The 25,817-nt window shown below is 58.0% G+C and overlaps 1 protein-coding gene across 1 annotated transcript; it reads left to right on the forward strand.

The window, feature by feature from the left end:
- The first annotated feature begins 13,079 nt into the window (after positions 1-13,079).
- TESK1 (testis associated actin remodelling kinase 1) lies at positions 13,080-25,044 on the forward strand. Its single transcript, XM_074932738.1, has 10 exons — positions 13,080-13,511; positions 20,346-20,467; positions 20,607-20,655; positions 20,885-21,031; positions 21,198-21,280; positions 21,646-21,736; positions 21,983-22,066; positions 22,496-22,585; positions 22,748-22,898; positions 23,133-25,044. The coding sequence occupies exons 1-10, from the start codon at positions 13,290-13,292 to the stop codon at positions 24,140-24,142; spliced, it is 2,049 nt and encodes a 682-aa protein (XP_074788839.1). The 5' UTR covers positions 13,080-13,289; the 3' UTR covers positions 24,143-25,044.
- Positions 25,045-25,817: the final 773 nt, after the last annotated feature.

A 25,817-nucleotide genomic window follows, 5' to 3' on the forward strand; every position in this document is an offset into this window, starting at 1 on the left:
GCTAGCATGAAGTCCCTGGGCAGGACTCAGCCTGAGTCACTCGAGAAAGGTATCTGTGCAACCCAGAACAGGAGAGGTGCAGACACAGAAATGAAACAGCCACTCAGGGAAATCACATGTGGTGCAAGAAGCTTCCTCTTTGGAAAGAGACCATCCCGCCAGCTGCAGAACTGCTCCTCATCCATCTGCCTGCAGGCAGCAAATCCAGGCTTGATGGGGTCTTCTGGATGCCTTGGTCCAGCCTTTTGACAGCTACCTCAGGCCTCCATAGCCCTGCTCCCACAAACACCCCCAAAACCTTCTCAGGTCTGTCTCACTCCTCTATCACTCCAGATAAAGCAGTAGATTTTGAGGAAAACACTCCTGGTTCACCTGCCCAAGACCACACCAGGGTGGTCTCACAATGCACCACTTTTGACTTGAAATCAGTGTACTTATTACCTTGAACTGACTAAATGCCATCAACAGACCTTCCAGATCTGACAAGTTCCTGAACCAGCCAGATGTGGGTCGTTTCTGTTCTCCTGCTACCCTGCTCTGAGCTACACTTTCTCAGTGCTTTCTAGGATGTGAAGCGCCTTGAGATGGTGTGGGAATACAACAGAAGATTGGCGACGAGGATTGTAAGCACACTTAAGTAACTTGCAGCTGGAGTGCCAAAAACCACACATATCTCACTAATTGTTGCTTAGCCCTGTGTGCTTGATGGGTAGAATGTCTGTATTTAGATAGCTCAGGCCTATGAGAGATCTCAAAGATCCTTGATATTCCTGTCCTGCTGTGGGAAAAGTCAAAGCACAGTGGAAAAGTACGCCTGCAAAAATCCCTGATAGAAAAAGGCAAAAGCAGCAGGCCAGGGTTCTTCTTTTTCTTTTTCACTTTTTTCCCTCTCTTTGCCTTGACTATCAAGGACCGAGCTCTGCGGTGCCTGCATCCCTGCTTGTGTGCCTCTGCCCAGGTCTTGCTGCAGAGATCCCTCGAGTTGCTAGATAATAGGAATAAACTTACTCTTTGCATTTCATCCGTGGTTTGTGGTTGTTCTTGTGTCCTGCCTGTTGTCCTTGCTCACACAAGTGGACAGTGCACACAGTACTGTGGGTAAGAGGGTCTTCTTGGAGCTGGATGGAGAAGACTTATTCCTGTCCCTGGCTAGGCCAGGCAGGGTCTTTGGGTGTGGGAGGAAATTCCCCGGGCACTCCTCATTTTGGGCCATAACCCAAGGCTGGCTTACTCCCCCAGTCTCCTGTCCCTGAAGACAGCATCACCAAGCTCTTCTCTGAACCCTTTTCCAGCTCACACACTGTTGCACAGTCTCAAGATTCCAGAGTCCTGTCTCCCTTTGCTCTCACAGCTTGCCTGGGCAGCTCCTCTTTCAACTCTGTGGTTTATAAGGCCTCTCTCTCTCTGTTTCCTTGGACAGAGGAGCACGATTGCTCTATGGCCTCACACAATCAGTGTTTTGGGAACAGGTGCTGTCACCCAGGGTGCTCTTTACCACCTGTCTGGGACCAGCTGGCCCAGAGCTCCATGGCAGATCCTTTCCCAGGAACCACCATCTTCAGCACCACAGGACAGCACTTGGTGTATCTACCTGCATTACACCAGTAGAGCAGCAACACTGAGGTGTTTCTGGAAGCTAGGTCTCTCCTAAGATCTATTCAGAACATCAATACAATTCCAGCTGTCTCATATACAGCTGTTGTGAGATTAATGGGGTAAAGTCTTCTAGCAAGCTTGCAGCAAGAAGAGCAGCAACACTAAGTCATGTCCTTCCTGTTTTCTGGGCATTGGGAACCAGGGGGGTTTTGTGCCTGTGCAGCCAGCAAAAGTGCAAGAATCCAGGAGAAGGGGCACAGCCAGAACTCCCTCCATAATGTCCTCATAAAATCCCAGTATTAGATGTAGACACTCTCACTGCCTGTCTTTGCCATACGAAAGAAGCAAAACTAGTGAACGAAAACAGACAAGCTTCAAAAATGCCCGTGTGGTGCAAGAGGCTTCCTATTGCGGCTGATGTGTTTCTTTTCCCCTGTACTGAAATGCACTGGGGCCTAGCAATCTGTGTCTGGCCTCTTCTTTCTTAGGAATTTACCATTTTTTGAGATTTGTTGTCTTCGTGTATAGCATGCACTAGAAAAATGCTGAAGAAATACTGAAAGCCACTGCACTCAGTCATATGCCTAGCTCTTACACAGTCCAGGGTTGGAGCTGCTAGTTCAGTTGATGGTGCCTTACTTCTCTGGGAACTGCACAGAGGAGTTCAAATGAGAAAAGGTTTCCAAGGGACTGTCAAGTCACGCAGCAACTCATTAGTCCAAACTCGGCATGGCATGATCAATGGGAGGTGATGAGCTCCAGCTCCGGGAGACCGCTCACTGCGCTTCCAAGAGCACATCACGTGCGGGCTGTGCATACTCTGCACACACTGCTCTAGCCCTTGCAGCAGGACTAAGTCTCACAGAGCCATCTTAACACATTTTAGATGCTTTCTAATACAGATTTACTGCTATAGCATACAGTGGGCATATTATTTTTTCAGATCATAAAACCAGCCAGTTACACACCTTCCTCAAGACAATTGATTTGATCATTATAAATATGATTAATAAGCTGTTTCCTGAAGGTCTGGTTTGATCATCAGTGAACTAATAGGACTCAGACCTTCAGACTGAAGAGAGAAGAACCTGAACCGCCTGCAATTTACAATCAGTTTTACTTCTGACAGGGAAGAACATTGAGGGCTCAAAACCATCCACAAAACCACAAGGAAATGAGAAGTAGCTGTGGCTTTTGAGGATCAGGCTTTGTGGAAAGTCTACGTTCCCCTGCTGTAAAGTCTATTCCTGTGTCAGACCTCACAAACAACAGAAATATATGTGGGGCTTATTCCTGTGCCTACGCCATACCTATCCTTGAGGGAGCCTGGTGTGGGGTGTACCTATAGATAATTAGACACGACCATGGTGATGTCTCTGGGCTGAGGCCAGGCTGGGATGTCATCCCACGGGTGGTGGGTCAGGATCAGGCCCGGGGAGGGTAACCCAGTCAGATCCAGCCCCAGGATGGCCAGGCAGGTGTCTGCTCCCTGCACAGCACCAGCACATAACCCCGTGTGATCTGGGGGGCTGGCTCTCCACATGCTCCAGGATGCAGCATCTGTCTCAGTCAGGGTTGCAGCCTGCGCTGCCAGAGCCCAGACGCTTTTCTGGCAGGGAGAGCTGGAAAATACTCACAGGATCCTGGCTAGAGCCCAGCCCTGAGCCTTGCTGTGGGGTCTTTCTCTCCACTCCAGTAATCTTCCCAATCTTCCCACCAGCTCTGAACCTTCTTCTACACAGGGATCTTATAGTGCCATTACAGGGACAAAGGCCAGTACACTGTGCCACTCTGAACTTAGGAACCCTCCAGCCCTTTCCCCAAGCTCACAATAAACCCCAGATATCCCGGTCCCCTACAGCACATCTCCCCCAGATCGATGGGCAGGAGGGTAAGCGGAGCTCCCATAGTGCTGGGGTGTAGAGGGATCCCTCCAGGGTGACAGTCTGGTCACGGTGAGTTCTCACAGTTTGACTTGAACCCAGCAAGACATCTGGGAGTTCTGCAGGGAGCTGTGCTGGCCTGGGAGAGGGGTGGCATTGGGTGGGGTATCTTTGATGTCACCCAGTTGGTGGCAGCAGCCGGGGCAGGGACTCCCTCTTGTGGCACTGTCCACCCAAGGCCACCATCTCTGCTCCCGAGGTGGCTTATGGAGCTGCCAGGTCTGCCCGTGGCCTGGCCTCCCCCAGGACAGTGGGCTGAGAGCAGAGATGTGACGGGGGATGGCCCGGCTGGGTGCAGGGGTCCCAGGAGGCCTCTCCTGGGTGCCAGACAGAGCTGTGGCAGGCCCTGGGGTCTGGACAACCATCCACCCCTCCCCTCTGCTCTGACTGATACAGCAACGTGTTTCCAGGGGAGGGAGCAGGACCTGCTGCCTGCTCTCCACAGTGAGCATCTCCCCACTTTTCTGAGTCCATCTGTGCATGCCCCCCCCTGGCTATGCCCCTCTCCCCAGAAGCATGGACCCAAGCCAGGCAAGACATTCTGCCCTGGCACTGCCACCTTGACGCAAGTTTCTCTGCGGTGACAACCAGCCCATGACCCCACACCCCCACCCCAGCTTGCCCAGGCCCCTCTGGCCTTGTGCTGCAGCCCACCCCTACCCCAAATACACCCCCACTCCCCTTTGCTCTCAGAATGCAACCCTCTCCCATCTGGCTGCGCACTTGCTGACCATCCAGAAAGGTATTTTTAGTGCACAAAATTGGACATAAGCAGTTCACAGCTGGCAGCAGGGTGGAGTAAGGCTCAAGGGGTGTGGGATGCTGCATTTTGGTTTGAGGAAGATGCACTCAGAAATGGGGTTTCCAGCTCTGACCTCCAAGCAGTTCCACATCTGGTCCAGCTATTCATGCTCCCATCCCCAGGGCCATCTTCAGCCTGTCCCACCCTGGTTCTTGGACAGGGAACCTGACTAAGCCCAGGAGGTGGGAACTGTAAGACTTGGAGCAGCATCTCAGGCCAGACTAGCTTCCCCCCAAACCCTGCTGCCTGAAGGTGTGGCTTTCGGAGCAGAGTCTCTGCACCAAGATCTATATTCCTGATCTGCTCTTTCTGTCCCCATGTTTCATGCCCACATCCCGCCTTCTCCCCTCTGGCAGGGGTGGCATATTGTGCCTGCAGTCTCCCTCTCTGAGTGCAGCAGCTCTCTATCTCCTAGACAAACACTTCACTCTGCACCTCCTTCATTGCACAAGCCTCTAACATTGCTCCTGTTTGAATGCTCCACCCAACCCCATGTGCTGGCCCCATATGTCACAGCTCTCTTTCACAGACAGCTGATGGAGTGCATGTGTTCAGTGGAGTCATGAGTCTCTCCTTCCATACACGGGTCTTAAATAAAGGGCTTGGCATTTCCCCTTTTCAGTTCTCAGCCTGTAAAGCTCCGGAGGAAAAAAAATCCTGAGGAACGCCTATGCCACCCAGGGTAGATGGGGACAGAGAAGTGCCCAAAATATCTGAGCCTAGAAGGAACCAGATGAATAGGGAAGAAAAAGCCAACCAGCTGTTTCCCCAGTGAAATGGAGCCAGTGGCCTGGTGGAGGGGGGAAAGTGGTTCATCTGGTGGTGTTAGCTGGTTTTCTGGGGGCTGCACAGCCCCATCATCCTGCCTGGCACTGTGCCAGTGGTGCCTGGGAGGAGGTATCACTGCTGGCAGGGGGATCCTGCGTTGGCACGGCTCCTGCCTGGCCCATCCCAGGATGTCTGACTGCCTCCCGGCCATGCAGTTGCCATCAGCAGAGCGCTGTGCCTCCCTGAAGCAGCTTCACTCATATGTGGGGCATTGGAAAGCCAAGGTCTGGGCTGGGTCCCTGCTCACCCCCTTCCTCAACATGTGGCCCTGCAGGACCCCCTGGGAGCCTGCTGGCGTCTCCCTGCCTTCAGCCTCTGGCCAAGGCTTGTCATGGCATGGCACTGTTCCCCACAAAGGCTGGGCAGGTGGAGGAGAAGGAGGGAGAAGGACTGTGTCCTCATAAGTCAGTGCAAGTGGTGGGGATGACATGGTGTCCAGAGCCCAGAGAGCAGCTGCCCTTTGTTGTATAAATACAACATGTATAAAGTCATGTGTGTTTCTAGCCCAAGGTCAAGCCAAGGGGAAGATCCTGTGCAGATCTACAGCAGCATCACAGCTGACCTGGGGCCAAAGAGAAGGTCTCATCTCATGCAACAACCTGTCATGGGAAACCCCTACTTTTCTGGCCTATTCCTCCTTGTCTAGCAGAAATCCCACAGAGTCCAGAACCATGAGACAAGCAGGCTGGGGAGGAAGGTTCCCTGGCAGGAGGCAATGGGGTGGGAGGGTGGATGCTCCTTCACCACTGCCATGGAGGAGGTCAAGCCTGGCTGGCATTGGGAGGAAGACATCAGCCTCCCTTTGGGGAACTTGGTGAGACAATGCTGGTGATGGTTCTTCATGAGAGTCCAGGCTACAGGGCATCTACATGGATGCTCCTGAATGTCCCATAAGGAAGAACTCGTCATGCATCATGGTGTGACTTACAACCCAGGTACTGGACTGGTGGTGACACACTTGGCTCACCCAGAGCCTGCAGCACTGGGTCTCTCCTGGCTGTAATTACCCCAGGAGACCTGTTTTGCCAGTGCTGGTGCAATCAGACACCGTAGAACAAGGGCTCAGCAGGGTGGGGTGACCGGCCACCCATGACACAGGTGGACAGAAATTAGGCCATGGTAATCAAAGGTAATAATGTGTTGTGGTTGCATGCAGGTGCTGCCTGGGAACAGGGCTCCAGCGTGCAGGGCACAGCAGGATCAAAGCCCTACCCCATTCATCTCAGCAACACCTTTCACTGGAGCTGGCAGATATCCCAGGTCAAGACAGCACTACCACCACTTGTCCTGGCTCAAGTACTATTTGCTTCTACTATTGCTGTGGCCTGAGACCATCAGCCTCACATGTTTGCCACTAAAGTAGCTGAGGGGACCTGCTCTCCTTCCTGATTTTTTACCGACCATGGGATACAAGGCTGCTGTGTGTGGACAGCCCTGCTCCCTTGCTCTGTTGTGTTGTAGAGATGTCCCCACGTAAAATAACACCACACCTTTCCTTGCCCTTGTCTTTGTGGCAGACCCTGGTACACCTTGACTGTTACAGACCCAGGGGTGGGAAGGTTTTCCAGCCCAGGCCCCATGGATTGTGCTGATGCACTTCCTTGGAGGTCATGGTGCCTTGACTCATGGGAGACAGCAGGAGATGAGAAGGGCTGGCAGCACTGCTCACGAGATTTTCAGCAGCTGGGAGAAGCAATAAAGAGCTTGTATCAGCTGCAAGCAGCAGCATGATGGCAACTTCCAAGCTAAACACAGTGCAGCTGCCTTCCCTCTCCACACTGAGACATGCTTCAGCCTGCCCTGCCTGGACAGGGTCTGGAGAGAGCATGGGGACAAAGGAAAGGGCTAGGAAGTGCCCCCAGTCACATGGAGCTCCTGATCTTGCTGGTGCACAGAGAACTGATGCTCTGCTTTCCAGCCCCTCTGTCACCTAGACAGAGCATCACTGTCCACATGTGGCTGTGGCATCAGTGACCTCCAGGCAAAAGGCTCGCATGGGCATTCAGAGCCCATCACTGTCACCCTGCTCTTCTGAGTGTGGAAGCTGAAGGGCAAGGCAGCAGCTGCAGGAGGACAGGCACACAGCTCATCTGTCCTCTCTGCCTGGTGGTGGCCATGTCCATGTTTCTTCCTGGGAATGGCCCTGACCCATATCCTTCCTTGAACCTGTCCTATTTAGCACAGGCCAAAACTGTGTCAGAGAACTAACTGAGCAGTGTGGACGATTACAGAGCCACGCTCAGGACAAGGAGTTATGCAGAGGGGTGTAGGCTGAGTGTCCTCTGGCATGAGGATGGGGAGCCCCTTGCAGCACCTACCTCTTGTTCAGGCATCCAGGTGAATAAGCAGGGCTCTACAGTCTCTCCTTGTGGGCAGGAGAGCAGAAGGGACTGGGAGCGTCTCTCTCACCCATGCTGCTGTGGAAGGGGTAGGACGTGCCCTTCCAGACAAAATCTCAGAGCTCACAGGGGAATGGTTCTCCAGCCTGATGCATTGCTTTTCTCCTGAAGGTTTTCCTTTTGTCAGCTCTGGGATGGGTAAGGAAGCCAGGGCAAGGCTAAGGATGCTTGCTTATTAATGTGGGGTCTCTGGGGTGGACTGTGCATGTGGCTTGTTCAGCAGGGTCTCTGGCAGTCACTGTGCTGAGGTATGCATGCCCTCACCGGCCTTTCCCTCCACATTGCTGTGCTGCTTCTGAGTTCCTCCCTGCAGCAACGTCATGCCAGTGCAGATCAAAGGGCAGTGATGAACCACAGGTGAAGGCTCTCCCCCAAAGCCATAGGCCAAGACCCACTGAACACTTTCAGCCCTGCTCTCCTGCAGCTGGCGCTTGTGGGTCATGGGGCTGCCCTCACCAGCTCAGCTGAGGCCAGTCCTGGACCTGCTCTGATGTGGTCCCACTCAGCCCTCCACAGCAGCCAGACCAGATTCTTGGCATGTCTGCTCCTGGCTTACATCTGGCAGAACCATAAGCACTTCAGAGACTCTGTGCTGTGGCTAGGGAGTATTACTAATAGGCTGGCAAGAGGCAGGAGATGGGGCATGGCTGGCACAGCCTCCTAGGATGAGTGTGGAGCTGCTGAGAGTCCTGTTTCTCAGGGCCAGGTCAAGGGGACAAGGAGCAGCCCTGTTACCTGCTGGGCAGTCTTGGAGGATGGGACCATGGCAGGTACTGGGAGATAAGCTGTTTGGGGCTGGTTCAGGAGCAGGGTGGGAGATGCTGTAAGTGGTAGCATTACCCCTACTTGTCTGGCATAAGGTGACCAGTTCTGGTGACCATGAAGCTCTCAGAAGTGCTGGTTCACTGCAAGTATGTAGCTGTTCTCACATGGTGCATGCCACCATGGGTCACAGGTGGTGCAGGCATGGCCAGAGCTGCCTGTCCCTCCTTTTCAGAGGTGGTGGTTGGTATTGTTTTATCAGTGTTCTCCAGCAGGCACACACTCAGCTGTGTTCAGGCATTAGCTTCTCATCCACTGCCACCCTATCGTGCACCCTGGCAGGGGCACTAGGGCTGTTTGAGGAGAAGCAGAGCTGGGAGCTGAAATCACTGCTCACCACTAAGAGACAGGGATGGGATGAGGATGCTGCCTCCACAGATGTCACAGTACCAGCACCCAGGCATGAGAACCATCAACAGGAGCTAAAAGGACGTAGTGAGAAAATGTTGCCAGGTGCTGTGCTGACTCTGCTCGTAGAAAATTAATAACACAACAAAGATTTTCTGCCCTCGCGCTGCAGACAGCCCCGCATTGGCCTTGCAGCTGGAGTGATAGGGAGGGAATTCGGGGGCAGCAATGTGCCTGCACAGTGGGGACCCTACCAGTCCCTGCTCGCAGTTGGACGTTGATTCACGGAAAAAAGACTCTACAACTTGAATAGAGTTATACAGCAGGTATGTTTACTCTGGCCAGGGTGCAAGGGGATCTCTCCACAAAGCTTGCACACCCACCGCACATTTTACCAAAACTCACAGAGTGTGGATATCCATATTCATTGGATTACATAACACAAACATACATATGCATGAGTAGGGCTGGGTTAGTTAGAAAGAATGGTGTCAGCAGTTTATGTTCTCCTTGCACCTGCACATTGCCTCCTGGTGGGCGTCTTCAGGGGTCTTTGGGAGGAAGGCTCGTAGTCTTTCTCACCTTGTCTTTTCCCCAGAGCATATGCAGATTCTCTTGGCCAATTTCTTGAATAACAAGAGTGTTTTTCAGCTGGTTTACTCCTTCTATCTTATCTAAGAGAACCAACAGAACTTCTACCATCCGTATATGGCTATCTTTACTCGTTATCAAGACCCAACTGGTTAGAGCACACCTGTTCCCCAAGGACAAAACCATAATATTTTGCTGAACATTATAGTTCTTGGTAGATTTTCACAGTGAACTGCTTTGTTTTGATGAACACAGTAGTCCTTGGTAAAATTCCACAGAACAGTCTGGGCATGCAGGATTCTTAGCAATATTAAAAAATACTATGAGTAATACTATAACTTGCTATAAGTAAGTAAATAAGTTGCTAAGCAGTTTTCTATAAGTCAATAATTCTCAAAACAAGTAATCATTTCTCAGTATCAACGTGGCCTGCTGCTTGCAGCCATGGTGCTGCACAGCCCTGAGCTCGATCAGCTCAACAACACACAGCACGCTGGGAAATGTAGTCCTGCTGCATCACCTGTACTGTGTGCTGTTGGGCATAGCCAGGCTGCACATAAACTACTGGGGATCAGACCTCCTGCCACGTTCTCTGGGCTCTTTGCACCGTCCAGGCCTTCTAGCAGTTTGCAACAGACTCTGCTGTGCCCCCGTCTCCTGTTTCTACAGGGCAAAAGAGGGAGAGGTTTGTCATGGACTGGCCCTCTCATAAGCAGGGAGCTGAGGAATGTGCAGGACACAGGCAGGTGTGGAGATCTGCTGGGTGATACGTGGTAATGTGGGAAAAGAGCTGGGACCAAGAGGCTGCACCCACATTCTGGGAGAAAGCACCATTTGAGTCAGTTGATGCTCCATATCTTGCTCACCTGTGGGTCTGCACAACCCCTTTCCAGGCTGGAAAACCCTCCTGCAATGAAGCCTTGTGCCTGCTCTGGCACAACTTCAAACACTCACTCCCCACAGCTGTCCTTGGACCTGAGTGTTTGCAGAGAAGAAGCCTCAGGTATGGATGGTCTCTCATACATGGGTGCAAAGGAGGCACTGCACCAGTTCTGGCTCCAGGGCTCCGAGCAGGGCAAGCCTTTGGTCAGGGTGGTTATTGCTGGCTGATCCCAACCAGACGTGCTGCAAGGACCTGATGCCGCAGGTGCTGGTGTGGAATAGAGGTGGGGGTGCAGCGAGCACCAGGATTTCTGCATCAAAGACCCCGTGCACCTTTCACTGCCCTGCATGCAGCCTGGACACCCCTCAGCTGTGGTGTGCCTTGATTCTTATAGGGCACCCCCAGCCCTTCTACCTCTCCAGCACCATCCTCCCTGGGCTGTATGAAAAGCTCTTGCTCCTGCTCTGCCTGGGTGATGCACCATCCCCAGAAGGCAGGGAGATGTTTGTGAATCCCTGAGCCTTCTGCCCGTGAGAGGGGGAAGGTGCAGAGCCCAGATGGAGAAGGGCAAAGAGGACTAAGTCCCCTCCTCTCCCCCCTGCAGCTCCACAGGAGCAGAGCACAGCCAGTGCTTCCTTCCCTCTCTTACTCACCAGGGCTTGGGGAGCTTAATTCAGGGTTTGACACAGGATCAGCCCAGCCTGGCTTTGCACCCAGCTGTCCAGCATGTACCTGCCTGCACCACAGGAGGGATTATGGGCACTGGGGACCTTTAGCCGTGTCTCAGCTCAACACTGCTGTGCAAACCAGGAACAGAATAGCACAGTAGTATTACCAGAGCTGATGAGAGAAGGGACTGTAAATCCTGCAGCAGCAATTTCCACAGTCAGGGCCGTCTCCAGGCCTTTCATTTATCCGTTACAACTTAATTGGATGTAAACCCAGTCACTTGTAAGCTGCAGGAGCCCTGAACATGAGGCGCTACTGAGCTTCTCTCCGCAAGATGCCTTTCCAGGACTCCCCTGCTCTGTCGAGGTGCCTTGATCCTTGGGAGGCCACTGCTCATGTGCACTCAAAGTGGAGGGAAAAGCAATGTTTGCTCTCCTTTTAGCCCCAGCTGAGCTGGCTTTGCTCCTCTGAGCAGCTCCCTACACCACTGAGGAGCTGGTTGCTGGGCTTGTGGGTGCAGCAGGGTGCTCAGATTTCAGATACCAGGACTGAGCCCAGGCAGGCAGGAAAGGCACCCACTGTCATCCCAGGAGCTGCAGCTGCTGTCATGATGGAAGGGCAGAGTCTGAAGCCTCCCATCCCCACACACAGGCACTGGTCTCCTCTCCGTGCCCATCACACGAGGCCCATGAAGCTGCTCCTGTCATTCTCTCAGGCTGATGTGAGAGGGACAGACACGTGCGGCCCAGTAAGCCCGAGCACAGCGCGGTTCCCCACAGCTGCAGCAGCCTCCCTGGCACACACCATCAGTCACCCTGGCAGGCAGAGGCACCAGGCTGGAGTGGTACTGAGGAAAGGGCTGGCTCAGACCCTGTGAGATAGGGATTGGCAGAGCCCTGTCCCCAGCGTCTGCCTCCCTACATGTAGGAAACTTGCTCTGCACAGACCCACTCCCTTCTGTGGACCTGTAAGTGCAAAAATACCAGATATTTCAGGGGGCATAGGGGGACAGGGGGCTGCTCCTGCTATAAAGAAGTCAGAGGCTCAGTTCACTTGCTCTAGTTCACAGGGTTATTCTTCCTCTTGGGACAAGGAAGAAGCCCCAGGGCTCATGGTCCTTGGTGTTCATGCTGTGTTTGGTGTCACTTGGACCTGAGCACTGGCCAAAAAAATTGCTGCACCAGGAGACACTCCCGTGTGTCTGCTTTTCCCAGTAGGAAAGGCAGCTAGAGGTGTGTAGGCTGTGTGGAGCCAGCTGCACCACACAGGGAAAAGGCTGGAGCAAAGTAGTTGAAGGGTACCAGTGGCAGCGGGGCAGAACAGGAGGGTTGTGGTAGCACCTCAGGAGGCGCATGGGGCAGGGCTGGGCCAGCACAGGCAGGTGGGTGCCAAGTAGCAAGGGCAGATCCAGCTGCAGGGAGTCCAGATCAGCCTGGGAGCAGGAAAAATGCCGGGCTGGGGATTGAGCAGGAAGCAGAAGGGAACTGGGGAGAAGTGGAAGAGCTCGGGAAAGGGAGAAATGCGAAGGGGTGCAACAGGCACTGGGCACACTGTCACTGGGAGGCTGCACTTCCCTGCCCCTCTGGAGGATGGACCCCACAGCTGCTGGGACCCCATCTAGGCAGGGGTGGGTGCATGGGGAGAATCAGAGACCCCCATCTACAGCATCCAGCCAGCCCAACGGCGGCTGTGAGGAGAGATCCAAGCCTGAACCAGTGGGGGCCCATCCTGCCAGCATCTGCTTGTATGGGGGAGTTGGACCCACGACACTGTATGGGGTGGGGCAGATATACGGGGAGATCAGGTCCCCACCTCAGGGTGCTATGAGGAAAAAGAGAGTCCCGCAGCTACCAGGAGCATCCAGACAGGGCCTAGGGGTAGGGGAGAGACTCCCACATTTACAATGTGCATCCAGGTGGGACCTGGCGGGAAAGAGTCCCACGTTTACAGGGAGCATCCAGACAGGACCCGGGGTAGGGGAGGACCAGAGCACTGTGTGTCCACCGGATCTGTCCAAGCCACACTCCGGGACCTCAGGGCCTCATATAGCCCGCCGAGATACCATCTCGGCACCCACGGGCCGTGCGCGCGCCGGTGAGGACATCAAGGGCGTGGAGGATCCCAGCTGCCCGGCGGGAGCACACGGACGACGGGGCGGCGGCGGTTCCTAAGGAGTTAAGAGCTGTCACCGCCCCAGTTCCGCCCTGCCGGTGCCAGCGCTTGGGGCGGCGGAGGCGCAGCGCCGGGCCGCGGCGGGGCTCGGGCAGCTGCCGCTGCACCGCTACCGGGCCATGAGCACCGCCCGTCCCTCCCCTCCCCGTGCCGCCGCCGCTAGCCTCGCCGCGGAAACCGGGGAGTGTGGGAAGGCGGCGGCGCCCCGGCGGCGGGGCTGCCCCGCGGGGATGTGAATGGCGCTGGGGGTGCTCGGCGGGACCGACATGGAGTGGGAGAAACTGCCGCGGCGGCCCGGAGAGGGCGAGGGGGAGGCGGCGGCGGGGCCCTGGCCGGGCTGCGGGCGGCTGCGGCCCTCCTCGTACCGGGCGCTGCGCAGCGCCGTCTCCACCCTGGCGCGCATCGACGACTTCTACTGCGAGAAGATCGGGGCCGGCTTCTTCTCTGAGGTCTTCAAGGTACGCGGGGCGGGGATGGCGAGGCAGCCCGGCGGGTTTGGGTATCCCCCGGGGCCTGGCCAGGCCCCCGGCGGGGTGCGCGGGGCGGGGGGGGATCGCGGGGTTGGAGGGGGGGGGGTCTGCCCCCTCGGTCCCGGCAGCCGTGCGAGGTCAGGGTGGGATGTGTTGCGGCGAGGACCGGGGGAGCCCCGTCCCCACCGCGGGTGTTGTGGCTCCGTCCCTCCGCGCGGGGGGAGGGGAGCGCCGGCTCTGTTTACAGCCCGGGAAGCGGAGCGCTCCGGAGCGCGCGGCGTGGGTCACAACGGGGCCGCGTGGGGTGGCGGGCACCCCGGTCCCGGGAACCCCTGTTAACGGCCTGGAGCCCCGAGCCCGCCAGGCCCAGGTGTGCCTGTGTCGGGGGACGCGGGCAGTGTTTGCAGCCGTCCGAGGAGGTTTCCAGCGTCGCTGGGCCTGCGGCAGCCTGCGCGGGCAGGTGGGTGTGCGGGTGCCCCCGGGAGCCGCCCGAAGGTGACGGGTCTGGGGGGGAGGTGGGGTGCGGTAAGAGCAGCGCAGGGGCTGGTCCCCGGCTGGGACCCTGGAGCTGCCTTTGTCTGGGTCCTCTCCGGGACAGCCAGAGTGGGGATGCCCGTGTGTGGCCCACACCCAGGCTAGGGGTGCGTGGGTGCTGGTGGGGAGCTCGGGGCCCCGACAGTGCGGCAGAGGTGTGCGGTGGGGGTACCCTGCCAGCCCCGCGCTGCTGCCAGGGCTGAGGGGCTGTGCCCTGCCTCGCTGCCATGGCCGCCCTCCCTGCGCCGTGGAGAGGTGTGTGCACGTGTTGTTTTCATCCTCGGCAAAGCTGTGGGCAAGGACTGCCCTTAAGTCGTGTTTCTAGTAGCCTCACCTCCCTCAAAGAGCAGCTTTGGGCTGGGCAGCATAAGCCGAAAGAACAGCAGGACATCCACCGTGTCCCACCACAGTCGCTGGGGTCCCGGGAAGCACTGTGCTGTGTCCCCTGCGTGGGATCGTGCTCCCAGGTGCAGCGCAACTGGGCATCAACATCCCAGCAGGACTGTGGGGTCCATCTCTAGCCCTACCACCTTTCCCCACTCAGCCGGGAAACCCCAGACCCAGCTCCTCTAGAGCCACAAGAGAGGTGTCCTGTGCGGGGCTGTGGCGGGCGTGCAGAGGGGTCCCTCTCCTCTGTGCTTCCTCCTGCCCCTCCGGAGCTCTTGCTGGCCAGGTTCCTGCTATTGATCTCTGGCTTGGAGCGCACAGCAGCGCCTTGGAGCAGAGGGAGGCATTTAATAATGTCAGGCGTGGATACAGCTCTTTAATAATGGATGCTCCTGTGTCTCTGCCAGGCCGTGGTCTCTCCTTGTCTTGCTGTTTCTGTTTTCCCAGGCCCTGCAGGAGCCACAAAATGCTCCTTCTCTCACCCGTTGTTGTGGGGCCACTTGCGTGTAGGATTTGGGGGACTGGTGGAGGTGGGGGGGTGGGAGTGTGATCAGGCGGCAGGAGCCAACATGTGTGCGTGCCGGAGAGGAGGCAGGGGCAGGAGGGGTCCAGATGGGGCTTTGTGCTCGTGTGGTGGGTTGAGTCCAAGAGCTCAGCAGGATGGTGGGGCAAGCCTGGGATCTGAGCTGGGGTTTGGCTGCCTGAGCTTGCGAGGAGGATGGAGCTTGGCAGGGCAGCACAGGACCCGTTTTCCTCCCACCTCCCTTGTTCCTGCTGTTGCTTTCCATGGCTGTGGGCACTTGCAGCTCCCTGCTCTGTGTGGCTGCTGAGTCCTGCCTCATTCCAGCCTTGGTGGGTGTGGGGGACAGGGAGGGGAGCTCCTGTCCCTAGACAGGTAGCTCAGCCCTGGTGTGCAGATGAGCCAGGCAGGTTGTGTCTGACTGGCACAGGTGTCCAGCTGTCTTCCCAGCATTAAAGCCAAAGGGCTCAGCATGTCTGAGCCCTGGTGTCCCAAGCTAGCCTTTGGGTTGAGCCTTATCATGCTCCAGCCAAGTGCTTCTCTCAAAAAGGCTATCCGGAGCGAACAGGAGGGACCCGTGATGAAAAGCTGCCCTTTTCCCAGGGGGTTGTTCCCAGCTGTTCCTCTCTGTGCTGCAGAGCTGGGCTATTTCCTTCTGGAGCAGCTGGTTCTCATTGCCTTCCCCTGTGCACCAGGCCTACCTGTTTTTTCAGGTACACAGACATTGCAGCGAGCTGCCTCTCCATCTCTGCTGAGCAGATCAAGCCAGGTGTGTTTGTGCCAGTCATTTTCTCCAGCCTTTAAACCACTGTTGCATCTTTTCGCCAAATCCCTCTCTTAACCTTCCTGTGTGCAAGTCTGCAGCATACACAGGAGCTGCAGGCAGCATCCTGGCTTCACTCTCCTGGGGGCTGTATCAAGAGATCTTCACTCATCCAGATCTGCACCTTATGCCCTATTGGAGATGCTGCTTCCCAAGCTCTTCAGTGTGCACAGCCCAGTGCCCCATTTCCACAGTGCTGGGATGGGAATTAGCATCTCCCAGCACGGACAATGCTCAGGAGAAGGCTTTGGCGTCACTGTCACCTGCCCATCTCTGCTCTCTTCCCCACCAACCTTTGAGATTTTGTATTTACTCCCAATTTGCCAGTGCAACTAATGACACAACTCTCTCCCTCTTATCTGCTGCCCTTCATCAGTGGACCTTGCCTTGTTTTACGAAGGAGGGTGGAGCAGTGTGACACAGATGGAGAAACTAAGGCAGGCAGAGAGGAAGTGAATTTGCCGAGGTCAGCCAGTCGCAGTGAGGCCAGGAGCAGCTCTGGCCCTGCTGTCACTGCTCCGGAGCCCCAGGCGCTGGAAACACGTTGTGCTGACTAGTCTAGGACCAGCTGGCATCTCTCCTGTGCTGTCACGGGGTGTGCTCCGGCCTTGCTGATGAGGGGTGGCAAAGCCACGCAACGCTGGCTCTGCCCGGGTTCCTGGTATGCCCATGGTGCTGCTCCGGGGACCGCAGGAGGTGAGGGCTGATGATGCTCAGGTGTTCATCGGGAGCGGGTTCTGCATGCCCTGCTCCTTTTCCTTCCGCGCAGGAACTCAGTCTTAACCAATTTTGCCTTTTCCATGCAATAAGCAGGTTTTCCAGTCCCACCCGGTAAAAGACCTGTTGTGCTACTGGGATTTTTATGAACTCAGGTGCAGCCATTGTAGGCGGCTGTGGGATTACCAGTGGTGTTGCTAGGTCCCTTTCTTGCCCTCCCATGTTTTGCTGCTGGTCTGTCTGGGGCAGGGTGTGTGGGATGATGTCCCTGTGTGTCTGTGCCTTGCCTGTGCTGTGGCAAGGAAAGGTGCGCTGAGTGGGGCTATGTGTGAGCCTGTCCCCAGTGTAGGGTGGAGGGGGGCTGGCTGCAGAGGACCCCCCGGGGGGGGGGGGGGGGGGGGCCTTCACTCCATGTCTAGACAGGATTGCCGGCTGTGGGGAGGGAGCAGGCCGTCTGCTCGCTCTGATTAGCATGCTCTTTAAATAAGATTCTAATTTCCGCTGTTAAAAGAGCTCAAATCCCTTGTGCCCAAGCTGGGGCTGCCGCCAGCCCTGTCCCATCCCCCAGCCCTGTGTGCTGGCAACAGATGGGGGACTGACACACCATGGCACCCCGGCTCAGCCGTGGTACCCTCATGAAGCTACCAACGGGGGGGCCGGATGGGGTGCTGGTGGGCACCTGCAAGGGGCGAGGGCTTGCCTGGCTCCTGGGTGGAGGCCGGAGGCTTGTCCTCCGCCCCGCACCCCGGCAGGGCTGCCCGCCTGAGCTCAGCTCTGGGGAATGCGCTGGGATTCCTGGGCGCCATGCCAGAGCACGGAGAGGCGAGGGGGGACAACGTCCTGCCCAGGGAGGCTCTGCTGCCCGCTGTCTTCCCCAGACAGCGGCAGGGAAGGAAACTTCTCTTAGTAAGGAGCTGTGTCCTGCCTGGGGTCGTGGCTTGTGAGGCTCCCAAGGGCAGCCAGGGCCCTGGGCTGGTGCTAGCGCCTGGCCAGACTGGATAAACTGGCCAGCGTCTGTGGGAGGCCGTAGGAAGCCCAAGCGGCTGGCCTTGAGCCACAGAGCGTGAGGGGGAGATGGCAGGACGGGGCCTTGCAAGCAAGCTCAGGACGCCAGGTGCCCTCGAGGAGGTTGTGTCCCATCTGCATGGCGCTGGGGCTGTCCTAGAAGCTCCTGGAGCCCTCCCTGCCCCGGGGGACAGAGTCCTGGAGCAGAGCACCAGGGCAGGGCTGTGCTGGCTGGGGGCTCCTGGGTTCCCTGGGAGAAATCCTAGGGAAGGGGCTTTCATCAGACCTTCCCCCCCCCCCCCCCAGGCTGCCTCTCCTCCAGGATTAAGGCGTTAGATGCTGCGTGGCTACACTCAGTACTGACCCAGCCTATTGCAATGGGGGGAGGCTTGTTAACGAGCAGTTCAGCCATGGGCATGTCACAGCAATGTGGGGCTGAGCGAGTGCCTGCCGGGGGCTGCTCTCTGATGCAGGGATGCTGCTTCTGGCAGGGACCCAGCCAGCCCCACGATACGTAGCCATCGAGTGCCAGCGCCTTGCATGCTGCCCGGCGTTCCCGTCGTGGGCGTGTGGTGCCAGAGCCTCGCCGCCTGGAGCCATCCTGGTGGGGCTGAGCCTGCCAGCGCTGTCGAGCCCAGGTCCTGGTGCCTGGCAGCTGCTGGTGCCAGCCAAACCAACCAAGCCTGTCCTGCCAGCCCCATGTGGCTTAGAAAGGGAAGGCAGCACTGCCGTGGGTGAGCTGAGTCCAGAGCACTGGGCTTTGCTGGGCACGCCACAGGGTTGGTGGATTCTGCTGGCCTCAGTGGGGCTCTGGCTCTGCAAGGAGCTGGAGGAGCAAAGGGAGACACTTCCCACCCTGCTTTGGCCAGGGAGGTCCCCTCCCTAAAGCTCCTACAGCCACCAAAGCCAGGCTGGGAGCCCCGTTTCTGTGTCTGGTGCTGCCTCCAGCTGCCCTGCGTGTGGAGATGAGGCAGAGGGAAGACAGCAATAGTGGTGATACAGTGGGGATGCTCCTTGCTCTGCCTGCTGGTGCACTGGGATGGGGCTAGCAGCAGTACCAGGCACTGCAGGGCAGTGATGGGGTGGGGTGAGCAGGGTGGTAGGCACCAGGAGGACCTGGGTGCCATTAGATGGGACAGCTTGGGTGCACACAGCCATGCTCCCTGCAGCAGGGACTGCACCATCACCCTGGGGTAGACTCTCCCCAAGCCCAGGAGCTTTGTCCAGTGCTCAGCAAGAAGGAGGTGTGGGGAAATGCATCCTCCCTTCTCCCCACAGTGTGGTGGAGGGGCCAGGATGGGGTCTCATGGTGGCAGGTGTCAGGGGTGTCCCCTCCTGACTCATCCAAGGTCTGTCTTGATCTCTGCTGCCAGGTGGACCCTGCCCACAGGCCAGGGGTTCTGGCTGGCTGCCTGGTGCTGGCTGGAGGGGTGCCCAGGGGCAGGGGGCTGCCAAATTATTTGGAGCTTCCCCATGAACTCAGTGAGTTGGTGGTGGCAGGGTGGGGCCGTCTAGGCTATTGCCTCTTGCTTCCACTCAGCCTGGGGCTATTTTGGCCTTGGTGCACCCAGACATGTAGAGGGATCTTTATAAAGCATAATTTCTCCCGCAGGCCCTTTGCGGGGGTGGGGGGGTGGGGGGGAAGCCGCTGCCAATCCCCTGGGTATTGGGTGCTGGATAGGTCCCTGTCTCAGCGTACACCTCAGGACAGCTGCTCCCCAAAGCAATGAGATTGAAGCAAAAAAAAGCTGCTCCCCAAAGCAATGGAAGAGAGCCCCAGAGAGCCCAGTCTGCCAGCCTCCCCACGTTGTGATGGAGACAGGGGCCAAGCAGTGAGCAGGATGGGGGGTGCACTGGGAACCCTGCCTCCAGGCAGACCCCCATGTTTTGCCCAGTGAGGTGATCCCTGAGGCAAGGGGGTGGCCAGAGGCTGGCACTCACACAGCAGCCTCAACCAGCATTGACTAAAAAGGAGAGAAGCAGGGAGCTGACGGCAGCACCAAGGAATGCCTGCGCCTCCGTGCACAGTTTGGTGTGTGCTGGGGGGCAGCTGGGATCCGCCGAGTTGTCCCCCAATACTGGCTGCTGTTCAGAGGGGGTCCCATCCCACCCCCAGCACCCACTCAGGAGGGGACCCTCAGCACCAGTTTGGCCCCTCCCCAGCATGGTGCTGGGGCAGGGGAATCCATGCTCATCCCTCACCCTGCACGTGCCAGGGGGCTGCAGAAGGACAGGGGTGTCCGTGCTTGGCCGCACTCCCAGCTGCTGTTCCTGGCAGGGGGACAGGCCCCCCTGCTTACATGACAGCGTCAGGCTGGGGCCAGATAATTATACAGCCTTGTCTGAGCGCTGTACCCTGCCAGACTGGGGTCATGCGCTGGGGCGATGTTGGCCAACCATGGGGCTAGTTCAGGGGGGCAATGTGCCCCCGCTGTCCCATGCTGGTAGGGTCTGGCTGGGTGGTATTGGCCCAAAAAAGCACTCCTGGTGCACCCCAATCCTGCTGCTGCCTGTCCTTCCCGCAGGGTTGAGGTCACAGCTTGTAGGAGCTGCCATTGCCTCTCCAGGAGGGCTGGCCGGTGTAGTGGTGTTGGGGGCATGATGAGCAGGGTGCTCTGGGGAGGATGGGGATGTGCATCATCAGCACTAGGGGTCCTTGGCGCTGTGCTGGGAGAGCCCTCCCTAGCCCTAACAGTCCCTGGGGTGCCCCATGCCTCAGCTGCATGGGGTCCTCAGCTCCTGCTTCTAGGACTGGGGTGTATGCTGGGTGCATGCTGCTGTCTGGGGGGGCTGCAGAGACACGTGGGGCTCAGCCTCCCTTTCCACCCCCCTCCAGGTGCGGCACCGCCAGTCGGGGCAGATCATGGTGCTGAAGATGAACAAGCTGACCAGCAACCGGGGCAACATGCTGCGGGAGGTGCAGCTGATGAACCGCCTCTCGCATCCCAACATCCTCAGGTAGGACCTGCTCCCCCGCTGCCATCCCCATTGCATCCCCGTTCCCTAGCCTGGGATGTTTGGAGCTACCACCAGCCCTGGATGAGCTCCTGGGGCTGGTCCCTGCTGCGGTCACCCTCAGGTCCCCTCTATCTCGCAGGTTCCTGGGGGTGTGTGTGCACCAGGGACAGCTTCATGCACTGACAGAGGTGAGAGCGGGGCAACTGCCATGAGTCTTGGGGTTCCCACAAGCCTGGGGAGGGACACAGTAATGGCTGTGGGAAAACTCTCTCAGTCCGTGGTGCATGCGCAGGGCAAGGTCTACTGGGAGGCTGTGCCGTGGGGTGCTTGGGGGATGCGGTGGGATGAGAAATGGCCATCCAGCATTATGGAGGGAGGTGGGGCACAGTGATGCAATGGCCTGGCTCTTGCCATCAGTACATGAACGGTGGGAACCTGGAGCAGCTGCTGGACAGCCCTGTGCCCCTCTCCTGGTCTACACGTGTCAAGCTGGCCCTCGACATCGCCCGTGGCCTGCGCTACCTGCACTCCAAGGGCATCTTCCACCGTGACCTCACCTCCAAGGTACAGGATGCTCTAAGGCATCATGTTTACTTTGTCCCATACCCACGTTGCTGCCCCAGGCATGGCTGGCTGGGGAGCAGGAGGCTGTGCTGTGCTGGGGCATCCCAGTGGCCAGTGAGGCAGGGCTGGTGTGGTTGGTGTGACTGGGGTCCTCCTGTGCCCCCAGAACTGCCTGGTGCGTTGCGAGGCCAACAGCTACACAGCTGTAGTGGGTGACTTCGGCTTGGCAGAGAAGATCCCCACCTACAGGTGCGTGGGCAGCGTCCACCCCTCTGTCCCCATCCTTGGAGTAGGGGGGGTTCCAGCCAACTCGGAGCAGGAGCTGGGGAAGGGTGGACATTTGGGATGCAACTAGAAGGGCAGGGATGGAGGGTGGTGGGGGTGATCCCCAACAGTGGTGGCTCGGGGCAGATGGACACATTTGGGGTTGGCTGAGAGGGGCTGGAGAAGGGGATGGTGTGGGTGGTGAGAGATGAGTTTGCAGGATGCATGGAGGAGGGTTAGCTGCGGAAGGGAGATGGAGATGGTTATTTGGGCTGCCCCAGTGGGAAGATGGGGGTTGGACAGGGACAGGGGACTGTGGGCATCCCCTGATCTCCTGCCATGTCCCCCAGCGAGGGCAGTGAGAAGGAGCCACTGGCTGTGGTGGGCTCCCCATACTGGATGGCGCCTGAGGTCCTGCGAGGGGAGATCTACAACGAGAAGGTGAGGCTCCCTGTCTGCTTTGTGTGTGGGGCTTTATCCAGGCTTGCACTGCCAGCAGTTTGCAGGATTTGCAGCCCTGTGGGCGTTCGGGCACACAGAGGGCAGGAACTGGGCATCCCTCTGGTGGCGAGGAGGGAGGGCCCCCAGCGTGGCTCCACAGGGAGGAGGGAGGCTGTGAGTTTACAGAAGGGTGGGCACGTTGCCTTGGGGCTGCAGGGCCCCGCCATGACTCCCTGCTCTCTGCAGGCCGATGTGTTTGCATACGGCATCATCCTGTGCGAGACCATCGCTCGTGTCCCTGCTGACCCCGACTACCTGCCCCGCACTGAGGTGACTGACAGGGACAGGGAGGGAGGGAGGGTGCGTGGTCAGCAGCATCAGGGCTGGGACCACTTCACCAAATGAAGGGGACCATCCTGTGCTGGCAGAGCCCCATGTGCAGGAGCTGCCCTGCATCTTGGGACAGGGGTGCTGTGTCCCAAATGCTGCCCAGAGAGGGATGCTCTCTGCTAATAATCCTGTCATCAGAGCCTGTAGTCAGTATGGGCGGGAGAAGGGGACAGTTGGATTCAGGCAGAGAGCATGAGGGATCTGTGTCCCCGCATCCCCCAGCATTGCCCCAGCTTGGGGTGCTGCCAGGTCCGCAGCCCTGGGTGACACGCAGTCAGTGTGGGGAGGGGGCCAGGCCATTCTGGGTCCCTCGGGCCATGTGGTGTCCCAAGGGACCCAACCTCACTTCTCCTCTTTTCCCTGGCGCAGGATTTTGGTCTGGATGTCACCACTTTCCGCACCATGGTGGGAATTGACTGCCCATCAGCCTTCCTCCAGCTCGCTTTCCACTGCTGCAGTGTGAGCCTCCCACCTCTGCTGCCCTTCCCTGCTGGGGCAGCTGGGCAGGACAGGCAGCCTTGCCTGCGCAGGGGAAGAGGCAGGGAACTGCCTTTGCTGGGCAGTGCTCCCCGGGGTGCTTAGGAGACCTCAGACCTGACGGGAAACCCCTCCTACCCACAGATGGAGCCCACCTCTCGCCCCTCGTTTCTGGAAATCACGCAGTGCCTGGAGGACATCCTGCAGCACCAGCCAGATGTGGAGTGCACCGGCGCCACTCTCTTCAGCATCGGGGAGAGCCTGCCCACACCTGGGATGGCAGCCACGTTCAGTGGTATGTGGGTGTCCCAGGGACGGGCTGTAGAGGGGTTCAAGGAGGGGGTATGTGCAATGTCCTACCCTACCTCAGCAGCTGTAGGGGAAGGAGACAGGGGTTGCTTGAGGTCTGTAGGATGGAACCAGTCGCTGTTCCCCTCTTGGAGTGCACCCTAAGGCTGTTGGGTGCCCCATAGCACCCCTCAGTGACAGCTGCTGGCAGCTGCTGACCCACTCCTATGCCCATGCTCAGGGAGGGCAGCTGAGCCTGCCAAACAGTCGCCCCTGCGTGAACTGGGAACACAGCACCTGCAGCCGGACCAGCGCCTGTCCCGCAGCCAGTCTGACATGTTCTCCCCGAAACTGCCTGCCCTGCCGCATTCACTGGAGCCTTACGGCGGGGCCAGGACCAAGGAGACACCCCCACGCGTCAACCCCTTCTCCCAGCGTGAGGACCTAAAGGGGGGGAAGATCAAGCTCTTCGACACGCCGAGCAAGTCAGTCATCTCGCTCACCTTCAACCTGCCACCCCCCACCCTGGTCCAGCTCGACACGCCCATAACGCCCGAGCCTGCCGTGGAGGTGCAGTGCGACTTCTCGGCCCCTGCCACCAGCCCCCGCAAGTGCCACTCGCTGCCCGCCTCCCCTGAGCTGCCCCACCGGGGGGACCAGGTGGGGTCTCTCCATCTCACTGACGACTCCCAGCCTCCCACCCTCGTTCCTCCCCCAGCTTGGGAACGAGCCACACCATTCAACCCTGGGGCGGAGGAGCGGATGGACTGTGGCCCCGACAGCCCTGAGCCGCCACAGCCCCTGCCACTGCTGCCCAACAGCAACTTTATCCGCACAGCATCCTCGGGCGCCCGACCCTGGCAGATGGAGCCACAAACACCCAGCGGGCTCAACAACAACCACGAGGTGGTCAGCAAACCCCTGGCTTGGGGCAGCGGGCTGGAGCATGGCTTCTCCGAGCTCAGCATCCCCTGCGCGGCGACGCTGGAGCGGACGGAGCGCGTGGCCATGCTGCCCGGGCACGGCTCCAGTGCTGTGGAGCAGGATGACGTGCTGCCCTGCCCAGGCTGCTGCCTGAGTCCCTTCAGCTTCACCTCTGTCTGCCACCGGCCGGCACCCAGCCCACCCCGCTACCAGAACCTCAACTGCGAGACCAAGAGCCTCCTCTGCCATGACCGGAGCCCCCACCAGAAAGCCGTGGGGCCAGTGCTGGCAGAGCCCAGCCTGAAGCTGCCAGAGGCACAGTCGTAGTGCCGGGGAGCCCTGGGGGGCCGGGCTGCATCCAGCTGCCCCCCAGACCCCTCTGCAGCCCCAACACTGGGCAGCCACAGGAGCCCGGCATGTCCCCACGGTCTGCCTTGGCTCGCTCTGTGTTTGGTGGCCACTGGTGGCCACGGTGCCCCATGCCATGGCCGCCAGAGTGCTGCCTAGGCGTTTGGGCACCTGTCCCACCAGAATCAATCTTGGGGATTTGTGGGGACCCCTGGGGATAGGCTGGGGTCCCTGCTGGGGACTGAAGTGCAATAACACCCCTGCTCTGAGCACGCATCCAGGGCTCAAACCCTGAATGCAGGATTTCTCTTCCCCAAGGGCTCACTGCTTTGTGGGCTCTCACAGAGAGGTGTGCAATGAGCTTGCTCCTCCAGGAGAACCAGGAGCTCCCTTACTATCCCCCAAGTTGGGGGATGAGCAAGGCTGGGCTGGGGGTGGAGGGGTCAGTGTGTTTATGTTTTTGTTGGGGAACCCTGTGGGGCTGGGGGGATGTCCCCATGCTCCTCTGATGCAGGGAGAGGCGTGAAGGGGGTTGGGAGATGGGCAATGCCCAGGGTACAGTGCAGGGGGAAGACTGCCAGTGCTTGAGTTGCCTGTGCTCACCCAGCACCAATAGCTGAGTGCTGAGATGTCATGGCACGCCGCTTCCCAACACATGGGTTTGGGAGCGGGATGCTGGCAGAGGGGCCAGGTGCCATCCTGGCACTGGGGGAAGGGGCTGGTGAGCAGCATGGCCAGGCTGCCCAGCCCCTGTCAAGGGTGGGAGCCGGCTTTCCTCCCTCCCGCACAATGCACTGGTGAATGCAGAACTCTTGTGGGTTTTGTTTTTAATGGCTAGGAATATATACCCAGCTTATTTAAAGTGTTCAGTAAAAACAATGTCCTAGTAGCTCAGACTCCTGCTTCTGTCTCTTGGATGTGCGTCAGACACAGAGGGGAGCCCGGCCCCGAAAGGTTGCACAGACTTGCCTGGGGCTGCTGGGAGCCCCTTGGGGACCACAAGCCAGCCTGACTCAGACCAAGATCTCAGTGGCCCTAAAGTGACCTTCTTGGCTGAAATGGCTTTGGTCAAATTCCCATTTATAATTTAGGTTCTTTGGGTTTGTGCCCTTGAGTTCATGTTTGTGGTGGCACACAAGAAAGCAAAGAGCAGACAAACTCTTACTCTTTATTGCCACAAAGTCAGCCAGCGGACAAGAGAGAGGAGTGACATGTGCCACCTCCGAAAAGCCTGCCTTTAACACCCTTTTGCTCTTCAAGCAGGCTAATTCACATACCAGTTAATCAACTATATATGGCACACACGACCCCATAATAAACCAAGAGCGTTTTTGCCTGGTTGAACATGACTTCCTCTGCTCTTGCCTGGCTGCAATGTTATATCAGGGCTATTTTGCTTAATCTTTGCATGTGCACGTGTGTAATAACTATTTAAAGTCCTGACTACTTGTCTCACAAAGCATCAGCCACTGCAAGTGCCGGATTTGCTTTTGAAAGGCACCATCACATCATACGATCCTAAACGTCATTGCTCTACTTTCTAATTAGCAAAAAAAACCCCACCACCACCACAGGCACCAGACTGTTCAGGTGCAGCTTCCCGCCTTGGGCACCGAGGCTGTTGCTTGCCTGAAAGCCGTGGCCAAGCTGCTTC

The sequence above is a fragment of the Athene noctua genome, chromosome Z (assembly GCF_965140245.1).
Source record: "Athene noctua chromosome Z, bAthNoc1.hap1.1, whole genome shotgun sequence".
Lineage (NCBI taxonomy): Eukaryota > Metazoa > Chordata > Aves > Strigiformes > Strigidae > Athene > Athene noctua.

Bases quoted from the DNA above. Each gene is read 5' to 3' on its own strand.
- TESK1 (XM_074932738.1), top strand. From the start codon at position 13,290: ATGGCGCTGGGGGTGCTCGGCGGGACCGACATGGAGTGGGAGAAACTG. The intron at 20,656-20,884 runs GTGAGAGCGGGG...TCTTGCCATCAG, and splicing joins AGCTTCATGCACTGACAGAG to TACATGAACGGTGGGAACCT. The intron at 21,737-21,982 runs GTGAGGCTCCCT...TGCTCTCTGCAG, and splicing joins GGGAGATCTACAACGAGAAG to GCCGATGTGTTTGCATACGG.